The 23,034-nt window shown below is 32.7% G+C and overlaps 1 protein-coding gene across 6 annotated transcripts in view; it reads left to right on the forward strand.

The window, feature by feature from the left end:
- Positions 1-23,034, forward strand: part of Stag2 (STAG2 cohesin complex component) — a 185,433-nt gene that overhangs the window by 95,862 nt on the left and 66,537 nt on the right. For 4 of the 6 annotated variants that reach the window (XM_071606271.1, XM_027931137.2, XM_071606272.1 and 1 more), the window contains 11 exons: positions 97-177; positions 2,191-2,283; positions 4,239-4,413; positions 7,219-7,358; positions 7,560-7,661; positions 10,546-10,694; positions 12,159-12,287; positions 15,078-15,301; positions 18,112-18,301; positions 18,392-18,502; positions 21,815-21,941. In XM_071606271.1, coding sequence (XP_071462372.1) covers positions 97-177; positions 2,191-2,283; positions 4,239-4,413; positions 7,219-7,358; positions 7,560-7,661; positions 10,546-10,694; positions 12,159-12,287; positions 15,078-15,301; positions 18,112-18,301; positions 18,392-18,502; positions 21,815-21,941 — 1,521 coding nt within the window. The remainder of the gene's footprint in view (positions 1-96; positions 178-2,190; positions 2,284-4,238; positions 4,414-7,218; positions 7,359-7,559; positions 7,662-10,545; positions 10,695-12,158; positions 12,288-15,077; positions 15,302-18,111; positions 18,302-18,391; positions 18,503-21,814; positions 21,942-23,034) is intronic. The other 2 variants (XM_027931153.2, XM_027931160.3) reach the window with 1 other exon arrangement.

The following is a 23,034-nucleotide window of genomic DNA, read 5'->3' on the forward strand; positions in this document are numbered from 1 at the left end:
TTCTTATTTATTTACAAGATACATACTTAACTTTGAGAATGAAGGCTTATGACTTTTAAGTTTTACCTGTATTTTGTTGTTTCTTTTTTTTTACAGATTGTTATTCATGCACTTCAGTGTACACACTATGTAATCCTCTGGCAGCTTGCTAAGATTACGGAAAGTAGCTCTACAAAGGTTTGTGGTAGTTCAACAGTGTTTTTATTAGATTAAGTATCATTCCTGAATGATACTTAATTTTCAGCAAACTTACTCCTTTAATAAGGCTAGTTATCTCAATGAAATCTTGTTTATTTCTTTACTGCTATGTATGAATGTTTACCTTTAAAAAGCCGTCTTGTTTCTAATTTGATGTATACCTAATGAGAGATTATTAAATATTGTTTGTTTCAAGGTATGATTTTTAATTAAAATAAATGTTCACATGTGATGGTAGCATAATTTATGAATTCTCATTATTGATGAGTATATGTAGAAAGATAATATTTTTTAAGTAATGACCAAGAACCTTTGAGTCGAACAGATAAGGCTATTGGATTATATAAATTAAAGATGATAAGCCAGCTGCCCTGGATTGTATTATGCTTTTGTTTTATTTTGTTATCACCTTATTCATGTAAAAGATATCACTAGTGATATTCCAAATTCATGAAAAATTATTTTATGATTGAGGATAATGTACCAGCTATTAGGTCATAAAGCTTTTAAAACTTTACCCATAGGCAATCGATGGTGTGTCTAGTAATTGAACTACTAACCAGGGCCACATTTTCCATTTGTAAGCTAAACCTTAAATATTGTACTCATAGTCGACAATGTTGCCTTACATATTATTTGGGCTCATTTCTATAAACATTAAGCAGTTTCTGGGAGTTATATATTTAGTTGTTAATAGATATTTCCTTTAAAAAGGAATCCTCTTGATATTGATAATTTTCTTTTTTTGCTTAAATCCACACAATAATGTGAAATGCTTAGTTTCTTCATGTATTTAAGATGTTATTATATCATGAGTGGATTTTCATTCTTGAAAAACAAATATAGTATTATTGGTAAAATAGTATACTTTTGGTCAAATACCTGGGAAAAGTCTATTTAGTTAGATATCAAACTTATAGTGGGTAGTAATCATATTAGTATATATTTGATTTCTTTTACATATAGTAAAAGTTAAAAATTAAAATGGAAAAGAGACAGTTCCTTTGAGTAGAGGAAAAGGGTGAGTAGAAAATTATTTATGATGAAGATTGGTGGAGTTTTCACCAAGTGTGATCTCCAAGTTAAACCTATTTTAACTTCTATTATATAAACCAAGTAAGTACTGTGATTTGGCACACAGTATCAGAAGATGGACTAAAGGTTGTAACTGAAATAAGTTAATGCAGTCTATCTATATAGAATAATTTTATATTTTAAATAATATAATATTTTAAATAAACTGCCAAATGTTTAGAAATATTGAAGACATCTTAAAATTTATGATAATACCACAGAACTGATTTTTACCCCCTCTGAGTTTTTTTAAAAAACGGAAAATGCCATCCCTTTTTAAAGATTTTTTTCCTCATTTTGTATTGATGCATTATAGTTATACATACTGATAGGATTTGTTATTATATATTCACACAATATACATCCCTTAATTTTTTTTTTTAGTTGTAGTTGGACAAAATGCCTTTATTTTATTTATTTTTATGTGGTGCCGATGATTGAACCCAGTCCCTCACATGTGCTAGACGAGTGCTCTACCACTGAGCCACAACCCCAGCTCACAATGCCATCCCTTTTTAAAAACTATTTTCTTCCGTTCATGTGTTGGCCACTCTTCAATTAATAAAGTGAACATGGAGCTTATATTTTTAATCTTTTTAAGTATCCTGAGATGGTGGCTTTATTAAAGGTAACCATATGTAATTATGTAAATTTCCCATTCTAAAGGACCCAGACCACTTAGGATATTATCCATTAATATTATTCATACTTTTAAGGTTGGAATTTGGTGAGATTTCTAAGAAAAATGATACATTTTTTTCCTTTTCCTTTCTATTAAAGCTATAAAGTAGAAATTTTCATCAGTTCTCATGTAGAGTTAATGCATGTGGTAATATTTTGTGTGATTTTAAATAGTTTAACAAAATACATGAATTGTTTACACAATGTTTCAAAATGTTTGTGTTAAATTTTTTCAAGGAGGACTTACTGCGTTTAAAGAAACAGATGAGGGTATTTTGTCAGATATGTCAGCATTACCTAACCAACGTAAATACTACTGTTAAGGAACAGGTTAGTATTTGCTATAGATCTTTCTTAAACAACCTTTATACAATCTGAAATAATGTAAAAAACTTAAGTAATACTAAGATTAACCAAAGTAGAACTGTCTAGAGTCTTCTTGAGTATATCATGCCTTTAAAAAGCAGATTAATTTTGAGCTTGCAACTAATAAAATTGAGTTACTAATGTTTACATGGAGTTTATAATTGCATTATAGATTACCTTCATATGGCAGTTGCTTTATGATGTTTCTTTATGGCACATGGTAAACACTCATTTATATAAATTATAGGTGTATGAAATTATAGAAATAATTATTGAAAACAACAAGTTTAACAAGTTTGCCTCATAGAGGAAAAGTCCATTAGGTTTTGTCAACCCTGAGAATATCAGATGTTGACATTTTTATGCCCATCCTGACATCAGTGTGGTCATTGTCTGAAATAAAAAAAAATTTAAATATATATATATATATATATATATATATATATATATATATTTTTTAGATGTTGATGAACTTTTATTTTATTCATTTATATATATGTAGAGCTGAGAATCGAACCCAGTGCCTCACACATGCTAGGCAAGCGTACTGCCACTGAGCCACATCCCCAGCCCTAAAATAAAAATTTTTAATTGCAATACCTTTCTTTCCAGTATTTCCTTCTCACCCTGTGCCTTCATGGTTTCATTACCTCTAGCCTTCTCAACTCTGGAAATAGACCTGGTTTGATCTTAGGTCTAAAATCATGTTTATTTTTAATTCCCTAATAGGATAAAACTTCATTGAGAACGTGCTTTTTTTCTTTTTTCTTCTTTTGGGTACTAGGAAATTAACTCAGGGGCGCTGGACCACTGAGGCACATCTCCAGCCTTATTTTGTATTTTATTTAGAGACAGGGTCTCACTGAGTTGCTTAGTGCCTCACTTTTGCTGAGGCTGGCTTTGAGCTCACGATCCTCCTGCCTCAGCCTCCCAAGCTGCTGGGATTATAAGCATGCCCTGAAGGAACATGCTTTTTAAAATATTTTATTAGATAAATGTTTCTTAAGAACTATTAATATTTTTAAACAAACTGCTTTATTAACTGAAATATCCTACCATGTGTAAATTACTACTGTAGTAGTAAGATGACAAGATACTGAATGAAGGGGTAAAAGCTTAAAGAAAAATTAAATGTGGTTAATTTCAATAAAGCAAAATATTAATATCTGCTTTGTGCCCCGTATTATAACTTGTCTTTCCGTCTGTAGTCTTAATTTAAAATGCATTTGCTAGTTGACTTTGTGACCCAGAAGTTCTGTTTTCCCTTTCCCAATATATAATTTTTTGCAGTTACATTTTGAGTAATTTTACCTGTGTTTGATTTCATTTGGCAGAGTTTTTATTAAGTTCCTTTGTTTATTAAATGATACTCTTAGAATTATCTGATGTGTAATACCTCCTTATATACTTTGTAGTTAATCCCCTTTGCATGTGAACAATGAGTGCTTTAATTTATCATAGCCATTTTTATCTTTATTCTAGTACTCATTTCCTTAATATGTTATTTTTCCCATAAAACATAAATTGATACCAAGTTATGTATATTTCATAGTTGAAAATGAATACCCTTAAGCATCTTAGTATAGTACAGAGTATAGGCGATTGGAATCAGAAAACCTTAGGTTAAGTCCTGACTCTGCATATTGGCAGCTCGTATAAGCCATTTAATATTGCTAAAATTTTTGTAAAGATAACATTTGTGAAATTACTTTTTAAGATAGTAAAGTATTATGCAAGAATTAGTAGTCGTTACAGAAATTAAACTTCACAATTTCAATATCTTAGGAAAATACTAAGCAATGCTTTTCTTTAAGAGTTTCAAATAAAGTTAAATTTTATTTTGGCTTTAAATATATAAGATATTGTGACTACTGTTTAAAAAACCTTAAATTATAACATGATTTCCTTTCTTTTAATAGGCCTTCACTATTCTGTGTGATATTTTGATGATCTTCAGCCATCAGATTATGTCAGGAGGGCGTGATATGTTAGAGCCATTAGTTTACACCCCTGATTCTTCATTGCAATCTGAGTTGCTGAGCTTTATTTTGGATCATGTCTTCATTGAACAGGATGATGATAATAATAGTGCAGGTAATTTTATTGCCATCTTTTTAAGTCTGTTTTCTACTATATATCAAATTTAAGTAGCAATGTTGTGCTGTCTTGCACTATGATACATTTTATCCTCAACTCATTACATCAAGTTTTCAATTTTGCAAATATAATGATTATTTCAAAGTTACCATAAGTAGTGCATTCCTGTAATCCCAGTGACTTTGGAGACTGAGGCAGGAGCATCACAAAGTTTGAGGCCAGCTTTTACAATTGAGTAAGACCCTGTCTCAAAATATTAAAAAGGCTGGGGATGAGGCTCAGTGGTAGAGAGCCCCTGGGTTCAATACCCAGTACCAAAAAAAAAAAAAAAAAAAAATGGTATATTTGTTGCTCTATTTATGTTTTCATAGGTGTTATACATATGGGAGAATGGGACCAAATAGGTAAAGTATGAAACATGGGTATATGGTCTAGCACATTATTGTTCTTGCGATATTGTAGACAGTGTTGCAGAGTACAGGCTTTCAAATTAGATCTCTGCTTCTCCCTAGCCCTGTTTCTAACCTGTTTCTAATTTGTAGCCACCTCGTGGAAATAGGAGGGTTAATTAAAATTGAGCAAAGGTACTGGTATAGTATCTGAGCATATCATAGATGCAGTAATATTTACTCCCTTCCCTCATTCATTGTTAAGTTCAGCATTCATATAATTTGAGGAGAAACAAATATTTAAGTGACTTTTTATTATGTCCTTGTATAACACAGGTTTTTGTTATTTGAGAGTGTTATGTGACCTCTAGATGCTTGAAACAATGTTAGAAAATGCTTTATAGAAGTCTGGGGCAGTAAAGAATTTGGACAATAATCAAATCAAATTTGCTTAGTGTTAAGTTATTCTTCACACCCTAATTGCATACCAGATGCCTTTCTTGAATGTGAGGTCGTAGAAAAGCAAGTATTTGGTAGATTCTTTCTGGGTTTGTTTTAATTTGAAGTTTCACTTGAAGGAAAATAAAACATCAACACATTGCTCTCCATACATAAACTGACACATCACTATATGTCACAGTCTAAATAAACATAATTCTAGACATGGCTTATAGCCTATTTTTGGCAATGCTGAGCTTTGTACTCACACAATTGAGAAGGCCAGGGTAGTCAAATATTTGTCTGTGTTGTAAAGGTCATATGCTTTCAGTTTTTCTCCTTTCACACTCAGCCATTGGTTTAGTTATACTTCAGTTCTTAGTATTTATTTGACAGAGACATTTATTTGTTAGTAGGCAGTATACTATTTGGCATGGATATTAAAGAAATTTAAAAGTGTTTTCCTCCAAAAATTAAATTCAAATGGAAAAGAAATTTAAAAACAAGTAGGAATATTATAATTTGATAAGTAATAAAGGCATGAACAAAATATGGTTCATATAAATGAAGTTTCTAACTGGTCTTCATCTTTGAGAGAACCTAACATCTGAAATGAATCTGAAAAGATAAGTAGTGCTTTTTAATTTGTATGGGAAAACAAGCGTTGCATTATAAAATCTGATGCAAAATAAGTTTTGATATATAGCCCTTTAGTTAATTGGGGACTACCTTGGCTTTATTTAAACCATTATAAATTGAGTAAGAAAGAATAAGCTTGCCAGTTTTCCTAAATTTTCTACGAGTTTCCTAGAATTGATGCCCCTTTGAGTCTTAACTCCTTGGACTTGTTTTTTGTCTGTTTACACTTTTCAAATGAAATGTTTCTAGTCGTTTGGAAAATTATAAAATATTAACAGATTTGTACACATTCATTCATCAGTCTTTATCAAAGTATTGGTTTCATATTAAAAAAAAAATAAATTACAACTTCAATGTCACTCTCATTCCTCTCTTTCCCAATCGTATTACTCGGCTCTTTTCCTAGAGATAATTACTATCCTAAATTTGGTGCTTATCACACCTGTACTTTTTTTGTGTGTGTGGTTCTGGGAGTCGAACCCAAGGCTCTTGTACATGCGAGGCAAGCACTCTACCAACTGAGCTGTATCCCCAACCTAACACCTATACATTGTAATTTAATTTACTTATTTTTTGAGCATGAAAGAATAGGATTGACTCCTGCAGGGTGAGAGGGGACATACATGATAAGGCTTGCCCCATTATAATTTTATTTTACTATGTATATAAAAAAAATGTAAATAAGTTAGTGTTTTTTTTTTCCTTTTTACCTTATAAGTAATTAAAATCTATTCTTAGTGCTAAGAGACTGCAGTTAGTATCACTCAACTGTGGATTTGGAAATGATTCTGTCATTTTGAAAATTAAATGTCAAGTACTTAACGCAAGGAACCAGATCAGAAATATGTGAAAGTGTCTTAAAAAGACAGAATACTCCTAGGCTAATCTAACTGAATATATTTAATACATATAAAGCAAGACTTTAAGTAAGATTTGGAGGTGAGGTGGGATGGGATGCTTTTAGAAGCATAAAGAGAATTCTGAGATTGGTTGCCTTCAGGAAAGAAGGATCTTTAACCAACAGATGTTGAATATGCAAATCTCATTGACAAAACATTCTGTTAGGGAAGTATGTGTTAGGCAAGCCTAGTCTGACTTCACTTCTGACTCATTCCATTTGTTCTTATTCCATGTTTACAACCTCCTGATTATTATTTCATCTCACAACAAAGTACTCTACTGGAATAAACTAAGTGGCTATAATTCTTTATTTTAATTTCAATGTATTTTCCTTTTACAAACTCTCCGATAGAAGAGTGAAGATATAGTGTGAATTAAAAAATATATGCTTGCAGTAAAATAAAAGGTGGCATAATATTTGGAACTTTTCCCCCAGATGGTCAGCAGGAGGATGAAGCCAGTAAAATTGAAGCTTTGCACAAGAGAAGAAATTTACTTGCAGCATTTTGTAAGCTAATTGTATATACTGTGGTGGAGATGAATACAGCTGCAGATATCTTCAAACAGTATATGAAGGTAAAGTTGAAAAATGGATGGAAGATAATTTTTGAATACTAAAAAAGATATATGACAACACTGGCTTTTATGCTTGAATTGAATTTTTATGCTTGCATTGAATTGTTAAAATTTTCTAGTGTAAAAGAAGTTTATTGAAGAATACTTAACATTATGAAGTTTAAGAGATAAAGCTCTAATTTGTACAAATTTCTTTTCTAGTATTATAATGATTATGGAGATATCATCAAAGAAACAATGAGTAAAACAAGGCAAATAGACAAAATTCAGTGTGCTAAGACTCTTATTCTCAGTTTGCAGCAGGTAAGACATCAAGTGTACCAGCTTTACCTAACATAATTAACACTTACGAAGGTTATACTCTAAACTGGGCAAAGGATGCATTTAGACAGATCATAGTAGAAATATAAAATATTCAACCTCACTTGTAGAGAAGTATTGAGATCTTTTTTTTGCTTTCCAATTGTGGCACAATTGGCAAAACCCAAAGCTGTCTAAGTTATGGAAGAAATGGGTATGGAAAGCAGTTTATCAGTAAATGTGTATTATATTTCTGCAGTGGCTACTATGTAGCACTTAGAATTAATGTAAATATATTTCTATTAATTTATAAAAATCTTCATAATATGTAGTTCAAGAATAAAACAAAACAAAGATTTAGAAGGGCAGCATCCTTATTAAATGATACATATCTCTTATCTGGAAAAATGATTGCCAAAAATATATTGTAGTTGTCAACTTGCTTGGTAGATTTTGAGTGAATTTTACTTTGTCTTCATATATTTTCCAACTTATTTTAGTGAGCATATATGAACTATATAACCAAAACAACAATCCTTTTCATTTTGACACTGGCAAGGGTAGGCTTCATTAGGCAAAATTATTTCCTTAGTATACATATGTCTTTAGAGATAAAGTTTGCATGTAAAACATACCCCAATTCAATTTGATACATTTTTTTTCCTTAGAAATGTAGCCTTTTTTAAATATAAATATTCTTTGTGAAAATTAATGACTTTAAAGATTGCCTTTAAATAACATTTTTATACAAAGTTATCATATGTCCATGTGAGAATATATCACATCGAATCTCACATTATTTTATTTGTGTGTATATGCATGTGTAAATAAATAATGTAAGGGAGATCAGTAGAGTAGTCAAGCAGATCAGAGGCAAGGAGGGGAAGGGAAGGTACTAGAGAATGAGACTGATCAAATTATGTTTATGTGCATGTACAAATAAGGAATAACGAGTCACAATGTTATGCATAAATATAATGTACTGATAAAAATAAGCAATAGTTTTTCCTAAAAAAATAATAGCTGCTTCCTGTAGAAAGTTTAGAAAATACTTTGGTGGGGACAGGAAGGACTTAAACCCCACTGCCAATTTTAGTAAAGTATAATTGACAAAAAATTGTGTATACTTATGACCGACTATGGGAGGTTTTGGTACACAATCAGTGAAGTGATTAAATCTAACTAGTTAATGTATGCATTACCTTGCATACTTTTTTATATTAAGAACATTTAATAGGAGGTGGGTGTGGGGATACATGCCTATAATCCCAGTGGCTCTGGGGGCTAAGGCAGGAAGATTGAAAGTTCAGAACCAGCCTCGGGAACTTAATGAGGCCCTAAGCAACTCCCAAGACCTTGCCTCACAATAAAAAAAGGGCCAGGAACATGGCTCAGTGGTAAAGCACCCCTGGTTTCAGTCCTTGGTGGGAAAAAAAAAAAAGATCCACTGTTAGCAGTTTTCAAGTGTACAAGACTTTTTTGTTTTGGTATTGACAATTAAAACAAAGACCTTGCATGTGCTGGGGAAATGCTCTACCACTGAGCTGCATTCCCAGATAATGACTTATTCTTAACTATACTCACTATGCAGTAGAGTTGACTTCCAAAGTGTACTCATCCTAATTGAAACTTTGTATGCTTTGAGCAACATCTGTATATTCTTTCTGCTCCCTAGCCCCTGGCAACCATCATTCTACTGTTTGTATGAATTCATCTTGTATAGGTTCTATGTATAAGTGAAATCATGTGGTATTTGTCTTTCTGTTTCTGGCTTATTTCCCTTAACGTAATGTCCTTCAGATTCACCCATGCTTTTACAAAGACATAATTTTCTTCTTTTTTGTGGCTCAGTAATATACTATTGCACGTGTATACATGGCACCAAATTTTCTTTATTCATGCACGTATCAGTCGACATTTAGGTTGGCTATCATCAATGATGTTTCAGTGAACACAGTTCACATTTCTCTTTGACATACTGATATCATTTTCTTTGCATATATACCTAGAAGTCTTGAGATTTTTAATAACTGTATAATATTTCATTTTATAGGTGGACAATAATGTAACCAAAAATCTTTTTGTTTGATGTTGAGGTCTTTTACAATTTATGCCACTTATAAATAGCACTAAAACAAACTTTTTTTCTTGGTTCTGGGAGTCTTTTGTTTTGTTTTTTTTTAGCCACTGATCCTACATCCCCAGCCCTTTTTATTTTTTTACTGAAACATGGTCTTGCCAAGTTGCTGAAGGTGTCACTAAGGCCAAGTCTGGCCTTGAACTTGGATCCTCCTGTGCCATCCTAATATAATAATACTTTAATAACAGTGTAGCATTTATGAGGCTCTGGGTTTAATCTACAGCACTGGGGGGAAAGAAAAAGTAACAAAAGAGCAAAATTGCCTAATAATTTAGTATGTTATATTTTTCTTTATATTTTCATATGCTCTGTTAATTCCCAATTAATACCAGCAGAATAGCATTCTGACAAAACTAAAGTTGTGACATCAGTGTTTACCTCTAGTTTAGATAGACGAGGTGCTACAATTTTGGTCAGCTGTTACATGTTGTTTGATTAGGGATTTAACCCAGGGGTGCTTTATCACTGAGCTATATCCCCAGACCTTTTATTTTTATTTTGAGACAGGGTTTTGCTAAGTTGCTGAGGCAAACTTTTAATACTCCTGTCACAGCCTCCCAAGTCACTGGGATTACAGTCATGTACCATCCGTGCCCGCCTAATTGTTACATGTTTTTAAAAATTTATGTTTTAGAATTAAATGTTGTACCTCATTTATAGAATACCTATATTGTTTAAATAAAAATATTACATTTTAAAAATATGTTAATACACAAAAAACTTTAACATACTTTTTTTCCTTTTCAGCTTTTTAATGAAATGATACAGGAAAATGGCTATAATTTTGATAGATCATCTTCAACATTTAGTGGTATAAAAGAACTTGCTCGGCGTTTTGCTTTAACTTTTGGACTCGATCAGTTGAAAACAAGAGAAGCCATTGCCATGTTACACAAGTAATCTTCCAATATTTTATTCAGTGCTCTTATATTTTTAATTATAAAACTTTTTTTTAAAATCTAGGCCTTTCATTTGGAATAGCTAATGTTAAATGTTTTATTATTAGTTTATAAATCCATATTGTATTAATATAGATTATTAATATAATTAATTATCTCAATAAATTAGTAGGGACCAAGATTCCCTTTATAAGAAAGTCAGTTTCAGGTAAGACAACAGCTTTATAAATTTTGAGAAGCAAAGAAGCATATATTTATCAGATATTATCTCTTTTATCAGTTTTTGTCACAATCTCTTTGCCAGATAATTTTTTCAGGTTTAATTCCTCTGTTTCCAATTTTCTCTTTCTAGTTCTGTTTTTTATTTTGTAATGACCTTTTCCTTTATTTTGAGTCATAATCTTCTTTTGCCTCCATGTTTTCTTACCATTGTAAAAATCATAAATAATCTGATTTTATATTTGGCATATAATTTAGTGATCAGTTAAACATTTTTAAGTATGGGTATATTTTAAAGCTTTAACATAACTGACATTGATATGTTAAATTCCTTTATCCCTTAACTGTGGCTTAAATAATGTTGTCTTTGGGAAAGAAGTTTTGTCAGTTTCATTGAATGTTCCATTTTGTAATGTCTGTCTCTTACTTAACTCCTCTTGCCTACTTAGTTTAAAAAGTCTTAAATATTTTCCTGTAACAAATTCCTTGTTCATTTTTATTTTACCCATACCTTGCCTGACTTTCCTCTCTTTTTACCTTGTTCTAAAACTCTTCAGATTTATTTTTAATGCCTTTTAATACATTGGTGGTAATTTTTACGTAATTACTGCACGTGTAGTAATTGAAAAGCAATACATGATTTTGTTCTGTAATAACCTTCCTTCTTTCTTCCTCAGTACTATCTGAGTTGTTTTTTACCCTCTATATTTTTCATAAGAGTATAATGATGGGTTTTTTAATCTTGATTAATAGGTATTTGTTACCACATGAATGTAATTAAAATGGGCCCTGATTAGAGTTGAATTTTAACACATTACTTTTAAGTGAATCATTACAAATTGTCATTAATCATATTCTTGTTAGTTCTGTGTGTTAGAGTAGGCCTGCTTTAGATCTCAAAAAACGAAGATAATGTTTTGATCATTATGTGATGGAATTTGGGTTGTTTTCTGTGGGAAAGAAATCTTTAGTGAAGAATGTCAGTGTACCAAGCCATAGGCATTAAACTTAAAGGTTAACTGGTGTGTGAGTGTGTAGTTTTAAAGAAAGTGAAGAGTGACTTAAAATGTAAATATATTTTCTCATTCTTACACTTGTAGCCTCCATATTCTCTATACCTCAAATAAAATCATAACAAAATAAATATCTTTGTAGAAAGTATAAAGTGAAATTTCCTAAGTTCACTTAATTTTTGTATTATGGTTTCTTAAATATTTATTTCAATTTTTTTTTCATTTGCAGAGATGGCATAGAATTTGCTTTTAAAGAGCCTAATCCACAAGGGGAGAGCCATCCACCTTTAAATTTGGCATTTCTTGATATTTTGAGTGAATTTTCTTCTAAACTACTTCGACAAGACAAAAGAACAGTGTATGTATTTGCTAGAAATGTCCCTTTTGATTTCATTTTGGAATTCCTAAGAGTAATTATTACACATGATTTCTCTGCTTTCTGTACACATATTTATAGGATTATATTGATGTACAAAAATCTTTATATTTGAACAGTTTTATAATGTAGAGATTATAACTATATTCTATACATAATTCTCCATTTTTACTTTTTGAGTTCCTAACCCACTGTAATTGTGTCTTTTGAGGTATAACTAATGTTTTATGTATTCTTATTTCCATCCTTGCTGTAGCCCAACTAAGGAAGGCACATTTAAAAAAAAAAACAATAATATTGAGAATCCATCAGGAACATCCTAGTCAGTATGTATCTTGATCTGTGACTACACTGCAAAGTAGTCTCCTAAAAGGGTGACATATGAGAGACCAGAAAATGAATTTAAATTCTCAAAATGTAACTTCTCTTCCCTTAGCTTTGATGTTTAAAGTGGCAGACGAATATAAACACCTTGTAGTGTAATATCTTCTGAAAACCCACTAGTATTTTACATTTAAAACCTATAAATTCCCTCCAAATTTTAAAGTAGCCAGAACTTATCTCCATTGTGATATCATAATAGTAGTTACTTGTAGGATTCGATTTATTGAAGGGGAAGAGACACCAAAGTACTTTCTGAGAATGTTCTGTATCTTTGATGGATACATTCATATATAAATAGATCCAACTGTACTCTTTAATTTCTGTGCATTTTATTATATGTAAATATATCCATAGTAAAAATTACATAGGAGATGGGGTTATAGCTCAGTGGAAGAGCACTTGCTTAACACCTGTGAGGCATTGGGTTTGATCTTCAGCACCACATTAAAAAATAATAATAATAAAGGTATTGTGTCTATCTACATCCCAAACAAAACTAGATGTGTTAACCTTTTTTAAAAAAACTTGTATAGGCTAGGTGTGATTTTATGTGCCTGTTGTCCCACCTACTTGTGAGGCCTAGGCAGGAGGATTGCTTGAATCCTGCAGTTCAGGGACATCCTTTAATCCTAGCAAGATTCTGTCCATTTAAAAAAGAATTGCTTAGGCACTCTTAGAGAAATATAAATTAAACAGTGAAATATTTCTTATGTAGCAGATTAACAAAAATTAAGAAGTTTGGTAGTGTTAAAATATTACCAAGGATGTGGAGCAATAGAACCTTTTTATATATTGTTGGTGACAGTATATATTGACAAAAAACCACTTTGTGGAGCTCTTTGGCAATGCCTAGTAAAGTTTGGGATTTTCACTACCTTGCAAGCATTATCCAATGATTTCATTCATAGGGAGATACCCTATAAAAACTTATAACATATGCAAAGGAAATCTGTGAAACTATGTCGACTTCTGGATTGTTTGAATAGGGGAAAAACTCAAAACCTAAAAACTCCTCAAGTACAAGATAGATCAATTGACAGATTGTGCAATATCATAGAGTATTTTAAATGGATATATTTTGAAGAACATGTTGAGCACAAATAGAAGACTACAGCATACTACAGAATTGCTATGCTGTGACAGTCAACCACATATCACAAATTCAAAATGCGTGCATGGAGATGATAAATAGCAAATTTCAGGTTAGTAGAACCTCTGAGGCTAAGAGGAAGCGAAATGGAAATAGCTTCAGTATGGACTAATCTTTAATGTTCTCTTAAGGTATATGTTGTTTACAGAGCTGTAAATCTCTTGAGTATGTTTTGGCTCCAACTTAGTGTTGTTATAGACTGGTAATAGTTCCCAGAATAGTAGCCAGTTTACAGACTACACTAAGGAGTACTGTACTACTCTGCCTGACTGAAGTGTATTGTAACAAAAATGAGTAGTTATCGCAAAGCAGTATTTTGTAATTCATGTCTTCTGTGCTGATAAGTCTGAATTGATAGAAATGGGTCATTGTAATAACATGTTGGCGTTGCACCTTACAATTAGTTGATAAATAACTGTCTTCTTTTATTCTGAGTAGACACTAGTCTTACTGAACCTGTGACCTGAATCATAGTTATGCTGCTCACTCAATTTTTTGAAGGGGTACCAGGGATTGAACCCAGGAGCACTTAACCACTAAGCCACATCCCTAGCCCTTTTTTATTTTGAGACAGGGTATTGCTAACTTGCTTATGGCCTCTCAAAGTGCTGAGGCTGGCTTTGAACTTGCAGTTATCCTTGGGATTACAGGTGTGTACCATCATGTCTGGTTGCTCACTCATTTTTATGACTATGGGTACATAATTCTCACTTTTTTAAAAAACATTTTTTTTAGTTGTTGATAGATCTTTATTTTATTCATTTATTTATATGCGGTGCTGAGTATTGAACACAGTGCCTCACACATGCTAGGCAAGTCCTCTATCACTGAGCCATGACCCCAGCCCCTACTTCTCACTTTTTTCTTTTTTTTTCTTTATGTGTTAAATGAAGAGACTGTTTCCTTCACAAAATTAAAGGATAGTTAAGGAACCTGAGAGAAACATGCCTAGCACATAGTAGTCACGTGAATATTGGTTGAATTTTAATTGCAAAATCATAAAAAAAGCCTTATGATACTTGTTTCCCAGGGAAGATTTATGATTTCCATCAGTATGAAGCTTTTTTATCACCCATGCATGGGACATACCCAACAAATATAGAGCTGAAATGCTCTATTTCATTCAGTGTGATAGTCTCGAGGCTGAGATTAAGTATTGTGCAATGCTCACTACAACCGAGGGTTGGTAGAACTAACAGTTTTATTATCAAAGTTAATAGTTTCTACTTCTTTTTAAGGTATGTTTACTTGGAAAAGTTCATGACATTTCAGATGTCACTCCGAAGAGAAGATGTGTGGCTTCCACTGATGTCTTACCGAAATTCTTTGCTAGCTGGTGGTGATGATGACACCATGTCGGTCATTAGTGGAATCAGCAGTCGGGGGTCAACTGTGCGGAGTAAAAAATCAAAACCATCTACAGGAAAACGGAAAGTGGTTGAGGGCATGCAACTTTCACTCAGTAAGGATATAGTTTATTCTTTTTGTATTTTTCCCTAATGTTCACCAACTGAATTGTTATTAAGATTTACCTTATTTTTCATTTGATATGTGTTATTCAACAACGGCTTGCACAATGTATCAGTTACATATGAATATGTTGTTAAAGTATTTTACATATATGAACTCAGTTCTGACAGTTTTTCAGGTATATCCTCATTTTTCAAATGAAAAAACTAACAGATTGAGTAACCTTCCCAATGTCACACAGATAGGTTGTAATAGTCAGACAGTTTGATTCCTGAGTGCCTGCTTTTCAATCACTGTGCTGTATTCTATGTATAGGGAAATAGACTCAGTATTATAGTGTTATTACTAAGCAAAGAGATCAGATCATGTAATTTTAAGTGGAATGACATTGAAAGAAGTAACAACCCCTGCATTTCCTTGAAGATGTCATTAATTTTGAAGAACTTGATGGAAATTTAAAGTACAGCCTGTCATTAGAGATAGGAATGCATTATGATGTTAGATGATCTTGTGTTCCTAGCATTCCAGGGTTGGTTAGATATGGGTCTTGGGAATATTTTTCTTTTCACTGGAAGCTTTAAACAAATTAGCAAAGAAGTCAGAATTTGTGGCAGTTATATTTGCTGAGTAATAAATTACCTCAGACTTAAGATATAGCAAGCATTTGTAATGTTTGGTGCCTCAGCTTGGAAGACTGAATGGCTGGAGGCTAGAATCATTTGAATTCATCTTTGCCTACATATCTAACCTCAGCTGGACTGTCTGCCAGAGTATGTGTAAAGACTTCTCTGTGTCAGCATGTCACTCGCTTCTAAGAGCTTAAGTAGTATCCTAAGAGAGAGGAAATGGGAGCTTCTAGTTTTAAAGGCCAAGGCTCAGAAACTGGCATAATATGACTTATGCTATATTCTCTTGGCCAAACAATCATGGAGATTATAGGGAAAGGGGCATAATACTCTTCGTGTAAAGAGTGTGAAAGAGTTTGGGAACCATATTTTTTTTAAATTGCCACACAATGTATCGGCCAGCATTTTTCATCGGGCGTATAGTATAAAAAATTTGGTTGTCTCATGGTTAGTTTTAGTATCATTTGTCCAGTCATAACCTTAAAACTTGTATAGTTTCAGACTTGGTTATATAGTCCCAACATCACAGTGGATCTTTCCTATCAACTAAACAGGAATGATCATTTATAAAAAGTTTTTTTAATAGAAAAGTTATCCAATTAAAAGGTGTTTCCTGCATATCATTGTAAATCTTATTGAAAAGCTTTTCTCTTCTGAATCAATAATTAATAGTTATAGATTTGTGCTGTAGTATCAAATCTCTCCTTTCCCTTAGACTTCATGAAGCACTTTTGCATTTGTATTTTTATAACATCTTAGATATGAATTGCTGAACCAGATACAAGTTTTGGTCAATGCTCTTTTCAGGTGTTTCAAGAGAGCCATAGAAATTAAGGCACTAATAAGTTAGAAGAATACTGATAGATTAGCCAGATCAATGCCATATTAGACTCTGAACATAGAAGAATATGATATAATTATATTGTGAAAAATGAAGTATATGTCTAAACCATCAATTACTAGAGTGTTGGTACATTTTCTGCAGGTTTTTCCTTTAATACTTAGACATATGCTTACATTTGTAATCCACTAATAAAATCGTTTTTATCTTAGCTCAGTCACCAAGTGCTCTCAATTTTACCTCTCGAGTCAGTGGTTTAAAAACTTAACTCAGTAATGGCTTATATGTGAATTAGTATAAAAGAAGCTTTTGCAGGTGTGAAATCTACTTTTTCTCAAGTCTAGTACTTAATGTACATACGGATTTGTGGTCCCTTTGCACTTAAGAGAAGTGTAAAACCTGCTCAGCAGTCTGCATCCCATAGTTTAGGAACCACTTTCCTGTTGTATCCATCTCTAGTATCTTGTTTCAATCACCTAGGGCATAAAATTAGTCTGCTAACTGGCCTGTTTGCTTATAAGTCTTCCTCTTCTTAAGTCCACTATCCATAGTGCCACCACATTGACTAAAACATTTTACTCACCAAATTGCTTCCATTTCTTAAAGCATTCAGCAGTGATTTCCTGGCACCTTCTCACAGATCACAAGGCTTTCTACAAATTGATTCCTACTTTTTATACTTTATCCCCCCTTGTACTGGTGCTTTACCATTGGTACTTTACACTGGGCTAGATCCCTAGCCCTTTTTAATTTTTTTATTTTGAGATAGGGTAAGTTGCCCAGGTTGGTCTTGAACTTAAAATCCTCCTGCCTCAGCCTTCTGAGTCACTGGGATTAAGATATGCATCACCATGTCTGGCTGATTCCTTCTTCTTTATCCAGTTTTACTTATCTTTTCCCATTATTTTCATCTTTATACTCCCAGTAACATCAAAGTATTAGTTTCAACCATATGAAGTTGCCATTTTTATAGGTCAGATATCATCAGATTAATAGGATTCAGTTACTGATCTTTCATGCCTCATGCTTTTGCTTGTGTTCTTACCCCTGCTTGGAAAAACTTTTGTAGCCCACTCAACACTCACTGTAGTTAAAGTCACTTCTGGGTAGCTATCTGATTTCTTGCCACACTGTATTTTAACTGTATGTTTGTTATTTTTTACAATTAGATTATAAGGGCAGGGTGGAGACTGCCTTTCATATCTTTGAGTCTCCCAGTTCCTAGCCCTAGCATGTGAAGAGTAGCCAAAAGTTTGTTTACCTGAATGGGTAGTTTTAGATATCTGACTATTCAAAATTAGTGACTGAACTTCATTGATGTAAATTTTGTTTCAGCTGAAGAAAGCAGTAGTAGTGACAGTATGTGGTTAAGCAGAGAACAAACACTGCACACCCCTGTTATGATGCAGACACCCCAGCTCACGTCCACTATTATGAGAGAACCCAAAAGATTACGGCCTGAGGATAGCTTCATGAGTGTCTATCCAATGCAGACTGAGCATCATCAAACTCCTCTTGATTATAAGTAAGTACATTTGATTGTTTTCTGTACTAGAACTTTATTAATTACATAGAAAAAAGTTAAGTTAAAAGAAGAATAAAATTCTCCTTGAAGCACGCAGGTAACATGGATGTTAGCTCAAAGACAACAAGAGGAAGCAAGGCAACAGCAGGAGAGAGCAGCAATGAGCTATGTTAAACTGCGAACTAATCTTCAGCATGCCATGTAAGTGAGAGTGCCTTATTGTCTGAGTCTAGGAAGTTCACTAATTCATTTTAACATATTTTAATGTGTGCCTTATATAAAATTTCAGCAAACTCTCTAGAGTAACTGAGCTGAAATAATCAAGGAACTAAAATTGGTCTTTCCAACAGAAAAAAATAAGTTTTAATTTAAATATTAACTAGATAGCTAAAGGACCAATCTTAGGTTGATCTGTTGGAAAAGTTTAAATACGGATCCTTGTTTATTTTGGTACACAGAATTTAAAAATACATTTCTGTTACATCCTAGTGATTTTCCCACCTTAGTTCAGGCCCTCATCTCTAACTGTTTTTTTTTCCCCTCAAACTCCCCATTTATCCTCTCACCAAACCCTTCCCTTCACACCCCCCACCACTCCATCATTCACACTGCCATCAAAAATTACTATTCTAGAATAAAAATCTTACCATGTAACCTCTTACTTAAAATCTTTCCATGGCTCCCCATTGCCTGCTGGTAAAGTTCAAACTCCTTAGCTCATGGCATGCAAGATCTTTCAAAATATGGCCCCTGCTGTGTTTTAGTCTATCTCATTCCCTGAAAACTGGTAAAATCATCGTGAAAGAACAAGCTCAGGTATCATCTTAAGTGAAGCTTCGGTCATCTATGCTCCTATGACACTATGTACATTCATATTTCTTTACTTAATATATTATATGAAAACTATTTGTTTATGAGTTTGTCCCTTTCTTTAGACTGTGAGCTCCTTAAGGGCAGGGACTCCATTCATTGCCTGTTAACATTTGGCACATAAAAGTTGTCAAGTAAATGTTGATTGAATGAATAATTGTTCAGTGCTTTAAAAACTATAGTTTATCTTTTGAATACTTTGTTTTTACTGGATTTTGTATGAAAACTTTGTATCTTTATGAAATTTTTATTTGTTTTGAGTCTAAACAAGCAATGTTTAGATGTATTATATGTCTTGATTGGTATGCAGGGAAAGTATGATGATTCTAATGAAGTTTTTCAGTTTGCAAGCATTATAATAAATGTGGTATTTGCTTTAATACTAGGAGGTAGTAATTGTTACCTTTTTATTTTTTAATTTTATATTTTGTTTTGTTGGTTTTTCAATCAGAATTTTACTTGTTTTTTTCTTAAGAAATGATCATTTACCACATGAGTGGTGGCCTATATAAATTCACTTCAGTTATCTCATAGTGCTCTTTAAGAACCTTTATTGAGGCACAAAATATACTATATTACATGTGTATAGACTCTGATCCTAACTTGGTTAATAAGGTCATCATTTGTACTATCACTTGATTCTGTCCTCTTTTTTTTTTTTTTTTTTTTTCTGGCCATATTCCCTTTAACATATGTTCTTATTTCATGCTGTATCCTACAAGTGATTTTTTTTTTTTTTTTTTTTTTTTTTAGCTTCCAGTCACCAATCCAAACACTCATTCATTCGAGAATTCTGCCATGTAATCATTTGGTTTATATCTCTCCCTTGAGAACTTGGTACTGGTTCCTGAGATCTTCTGGAGCATCTCATTACTCAGTACCATTTATCATTATTCTTTTCTTTGTACTGTTTTAATTCTCAGTTATAGGACATCTTTCCCAGGCAACTGCAAGGGGTTATCTCAGTTAAGTAATTGTCACCAGAGAATTCTTTTGGTTTTGTTGTTTCATAAGTGGTCTGTTGTCTGGGATTTTTTTTTGTTAAAACAGTACTTGGCTTTGAACCCCATGCCTTACACCTGCTAGGCAAGTGTTCTACCACTAAACTACATCTCTAGCCCATGGTATATAATTTTTATTTTATTTCACGGTACTGGGGATTGAATGCAGAAGTGCTTTATCCCTGAACCTCATCCCCAGCCCTTTTTAGTTTTTGAGACAGGGTCTTGCTAAGTTGTTGAGGGTCTCACTGAGTTGGTGAGGCTGGCCTTGAACTGTGCTCCTCCTGTCTCAGGTCCCAATTAGCCAGTATTAGAGGCATGTGCCACTGTGTTGGGCTTGCCTAGGTCTTCAAAATACTTTTTAAAAAATACAATAGTTTTTCTGTAATGAGACCATCCTATAATATAAATTACTTCCAAATTATCATTTTTCCTGTAGTTTATATCACACACATCTTGTGTGTACTCAAATGAAATGCATCATGCATTTCTGGGTTTTGGTAACATGGTCCACAAAACTTGCATATTCCCTGCACATCTGCCTCCACAACATACAGTAAAGATTGTCTTGTCTTTTATTATTCAGAACTGTTAGGACCATTATCAACATATTTGTCCAGGTAGCCTTCATCAGATATTATGGCTTATTATCTTTGTATCTTTTATGATCCAGTATAATATTGTGTACATTGTAAGCAATTTTTTGGTGAGTCTTTTTCTTGGAGGAGGGATCTTTAGATAACAAAAGAAGAAGTCACATTTGACTTTACTCTTGGTTTTGCTGCTTTATGTTCGTCTGGGTTAACTTGTAAACTTAGCTTATTTTCCCAATAATTATGTGATAACATGTAGACCTTTTGGTCTTTATTTTTATTTCTATATAATATTTTAGTTTGTGTTGCATACGGCACAAGAATTCAAAATTCAACATTAAGTATTGCTCATTTTTTTCTGAGGCAAAATTAATTCCTTCTTTCATTATATCCTTATAGCAAATGATGCATGGTTCTATTATAACACTTAATGTTTTGTCAATTAATTGTTTATCTGTTTTCCCATAGTAGACTGTGAGCTCCTTGAGGGCAGGAATCATGTCTTTTTTTCCTTTTTTTTTTTTTTTTGCATCCAGAGGGCACAGTAGAAGCATATCACAGAGGAGTTACTCTGTGAATGAGTGAGTGCATGTGTGCCTGGTATAAGGTACTAAATGGATGAATTGAATAATGGATAAAATTAGTATTATATGATGAAAATATATGTATTCTGAAAATGTGATTTCTTTGGTCTCTGTTTTATGTTTGTTTATTAATTTGTACCCTGCCTACTTTCAAAAAGGATTTGAGGTATCTAGTATATTCCCATGTGGGAAATTCTCATTGACTCTTGTATATGGAATGTCAGAACTGTCTATTTAAATGTTTCAAAGGAATGTAGAATAAATGTAACTTCTAAGCATTTTTAAACAAGTGGACATTGGGATTTCTACATCATTGATGACATGATCAATGCCTAATCATTCTCCCTGACCTTTAATTCCATCATTTTCCATTATACTTGAATATAGAGAGCCACATAGTTGCTGCCTATGTATTAATAGTCATGACGTTGGTTTAGATCTTGACATTGTTTTATATTTCTCTAGTCGGCGTGGTACAAGCCTAATGGAAGATGATGAAGAGCCAATTGTTGAAGATGTTATGATGTCCTCAGAAGGAAGGATTGAGGATCTTAATGAGGGAATGGATTTTGACACCATGGATATAGACTTGGTAAGAAACTCACAGACACATGATTTCTTTATTTAGAGCTTTTGGAAACGAAGTTGGATATTTACTAGAGAAATACTTACCTTGAAAAATAAGTTCTAGAAAAGTATTAAATAAAACAGTTGCAGGAATTTGATTATATGAGACGAGATTAAGTAGTGTTTGAAGTTGGTAAAGATTTTAGATCTCAGTTTAAGATGACAAAACTGCGTATTTACACTGGGTGTGGTGGTGCACACCTGTAATACTAGTGGTTTGAGAGGCTGAGAGGATCACAGGTTTAAAGCCAGCCTCAGCAATAGTGAGACACTAAGCAACTCAGTGAGACTCTGTCTCTAAATAAGGTATAAAATAGAACTGGGGATGTGGCTCAGTGGTTCAGTACCCCCTGAGTCCAATCTCCAGCACCAAAATATTGTATTTACCTTTGAGATTAATTTAGGAATGTATAGCATTATATGATACACTTTTCATATTAATTAGACTAGAAATCATGATATTTATTGGTTATATGTCAAATTTTTAGAAAATATGAGATGGGCTGGGGTTGTGGCTCAGCGGTAGAGCGCTCGCCTAGCACATCTGAGGCCCTGGGTTCGATCCTCAGCACCACATAAAAATAAATAAAGGTATTGTGTCCAACTACAACTAAAAAATAAATTAAAAAAAAAAGAAAATATGAGATAATACTCTAAGTATCACATTACCTTTTAATTTACCATTCATTTGCCATATCAAAATAGTATATTATTAACTTGATACTACCCTGTTATTGAGACAAAGTTCCATTTCAAATAATGATGTAAAATTACTTAGACTTGAGAAGAAATTAAATATATACAAGGGAATATTCTTCCTTAACAATTATGTGTCTAGTCAGAGCTTACTGTATACAAAATACTTCTGTATGTTTCATTTTGCCAACTGTCTCATTTAACTTAGTGAAAAGTAGATTGAGAGGATTTGAGGATATTGAAGCCTAAAAATTTAGCTTATCCAAGGAGAAAAATCTAATAATTGGTAAAGCTGAGACTTACTATAAACTGTGTCTTTAGTCTACTTTTTAGAATACCATGGTATATTCTCCTTAAAATAA

Source organism: Marmota flaviventris, chromosome X (assembly GCF_047511675.1).
Source record: "Marmota flaviventris isolate mMarFla1 chromosome X, mMarFla1.hap1, whole genome shotgun sequence".
Classification (NCBI taxonomy): Eukaryota; Metazoa; Chordata; class Mammalia; order Rodentia; family Sciuridae; genus Marmota; species Marmota flaviventris.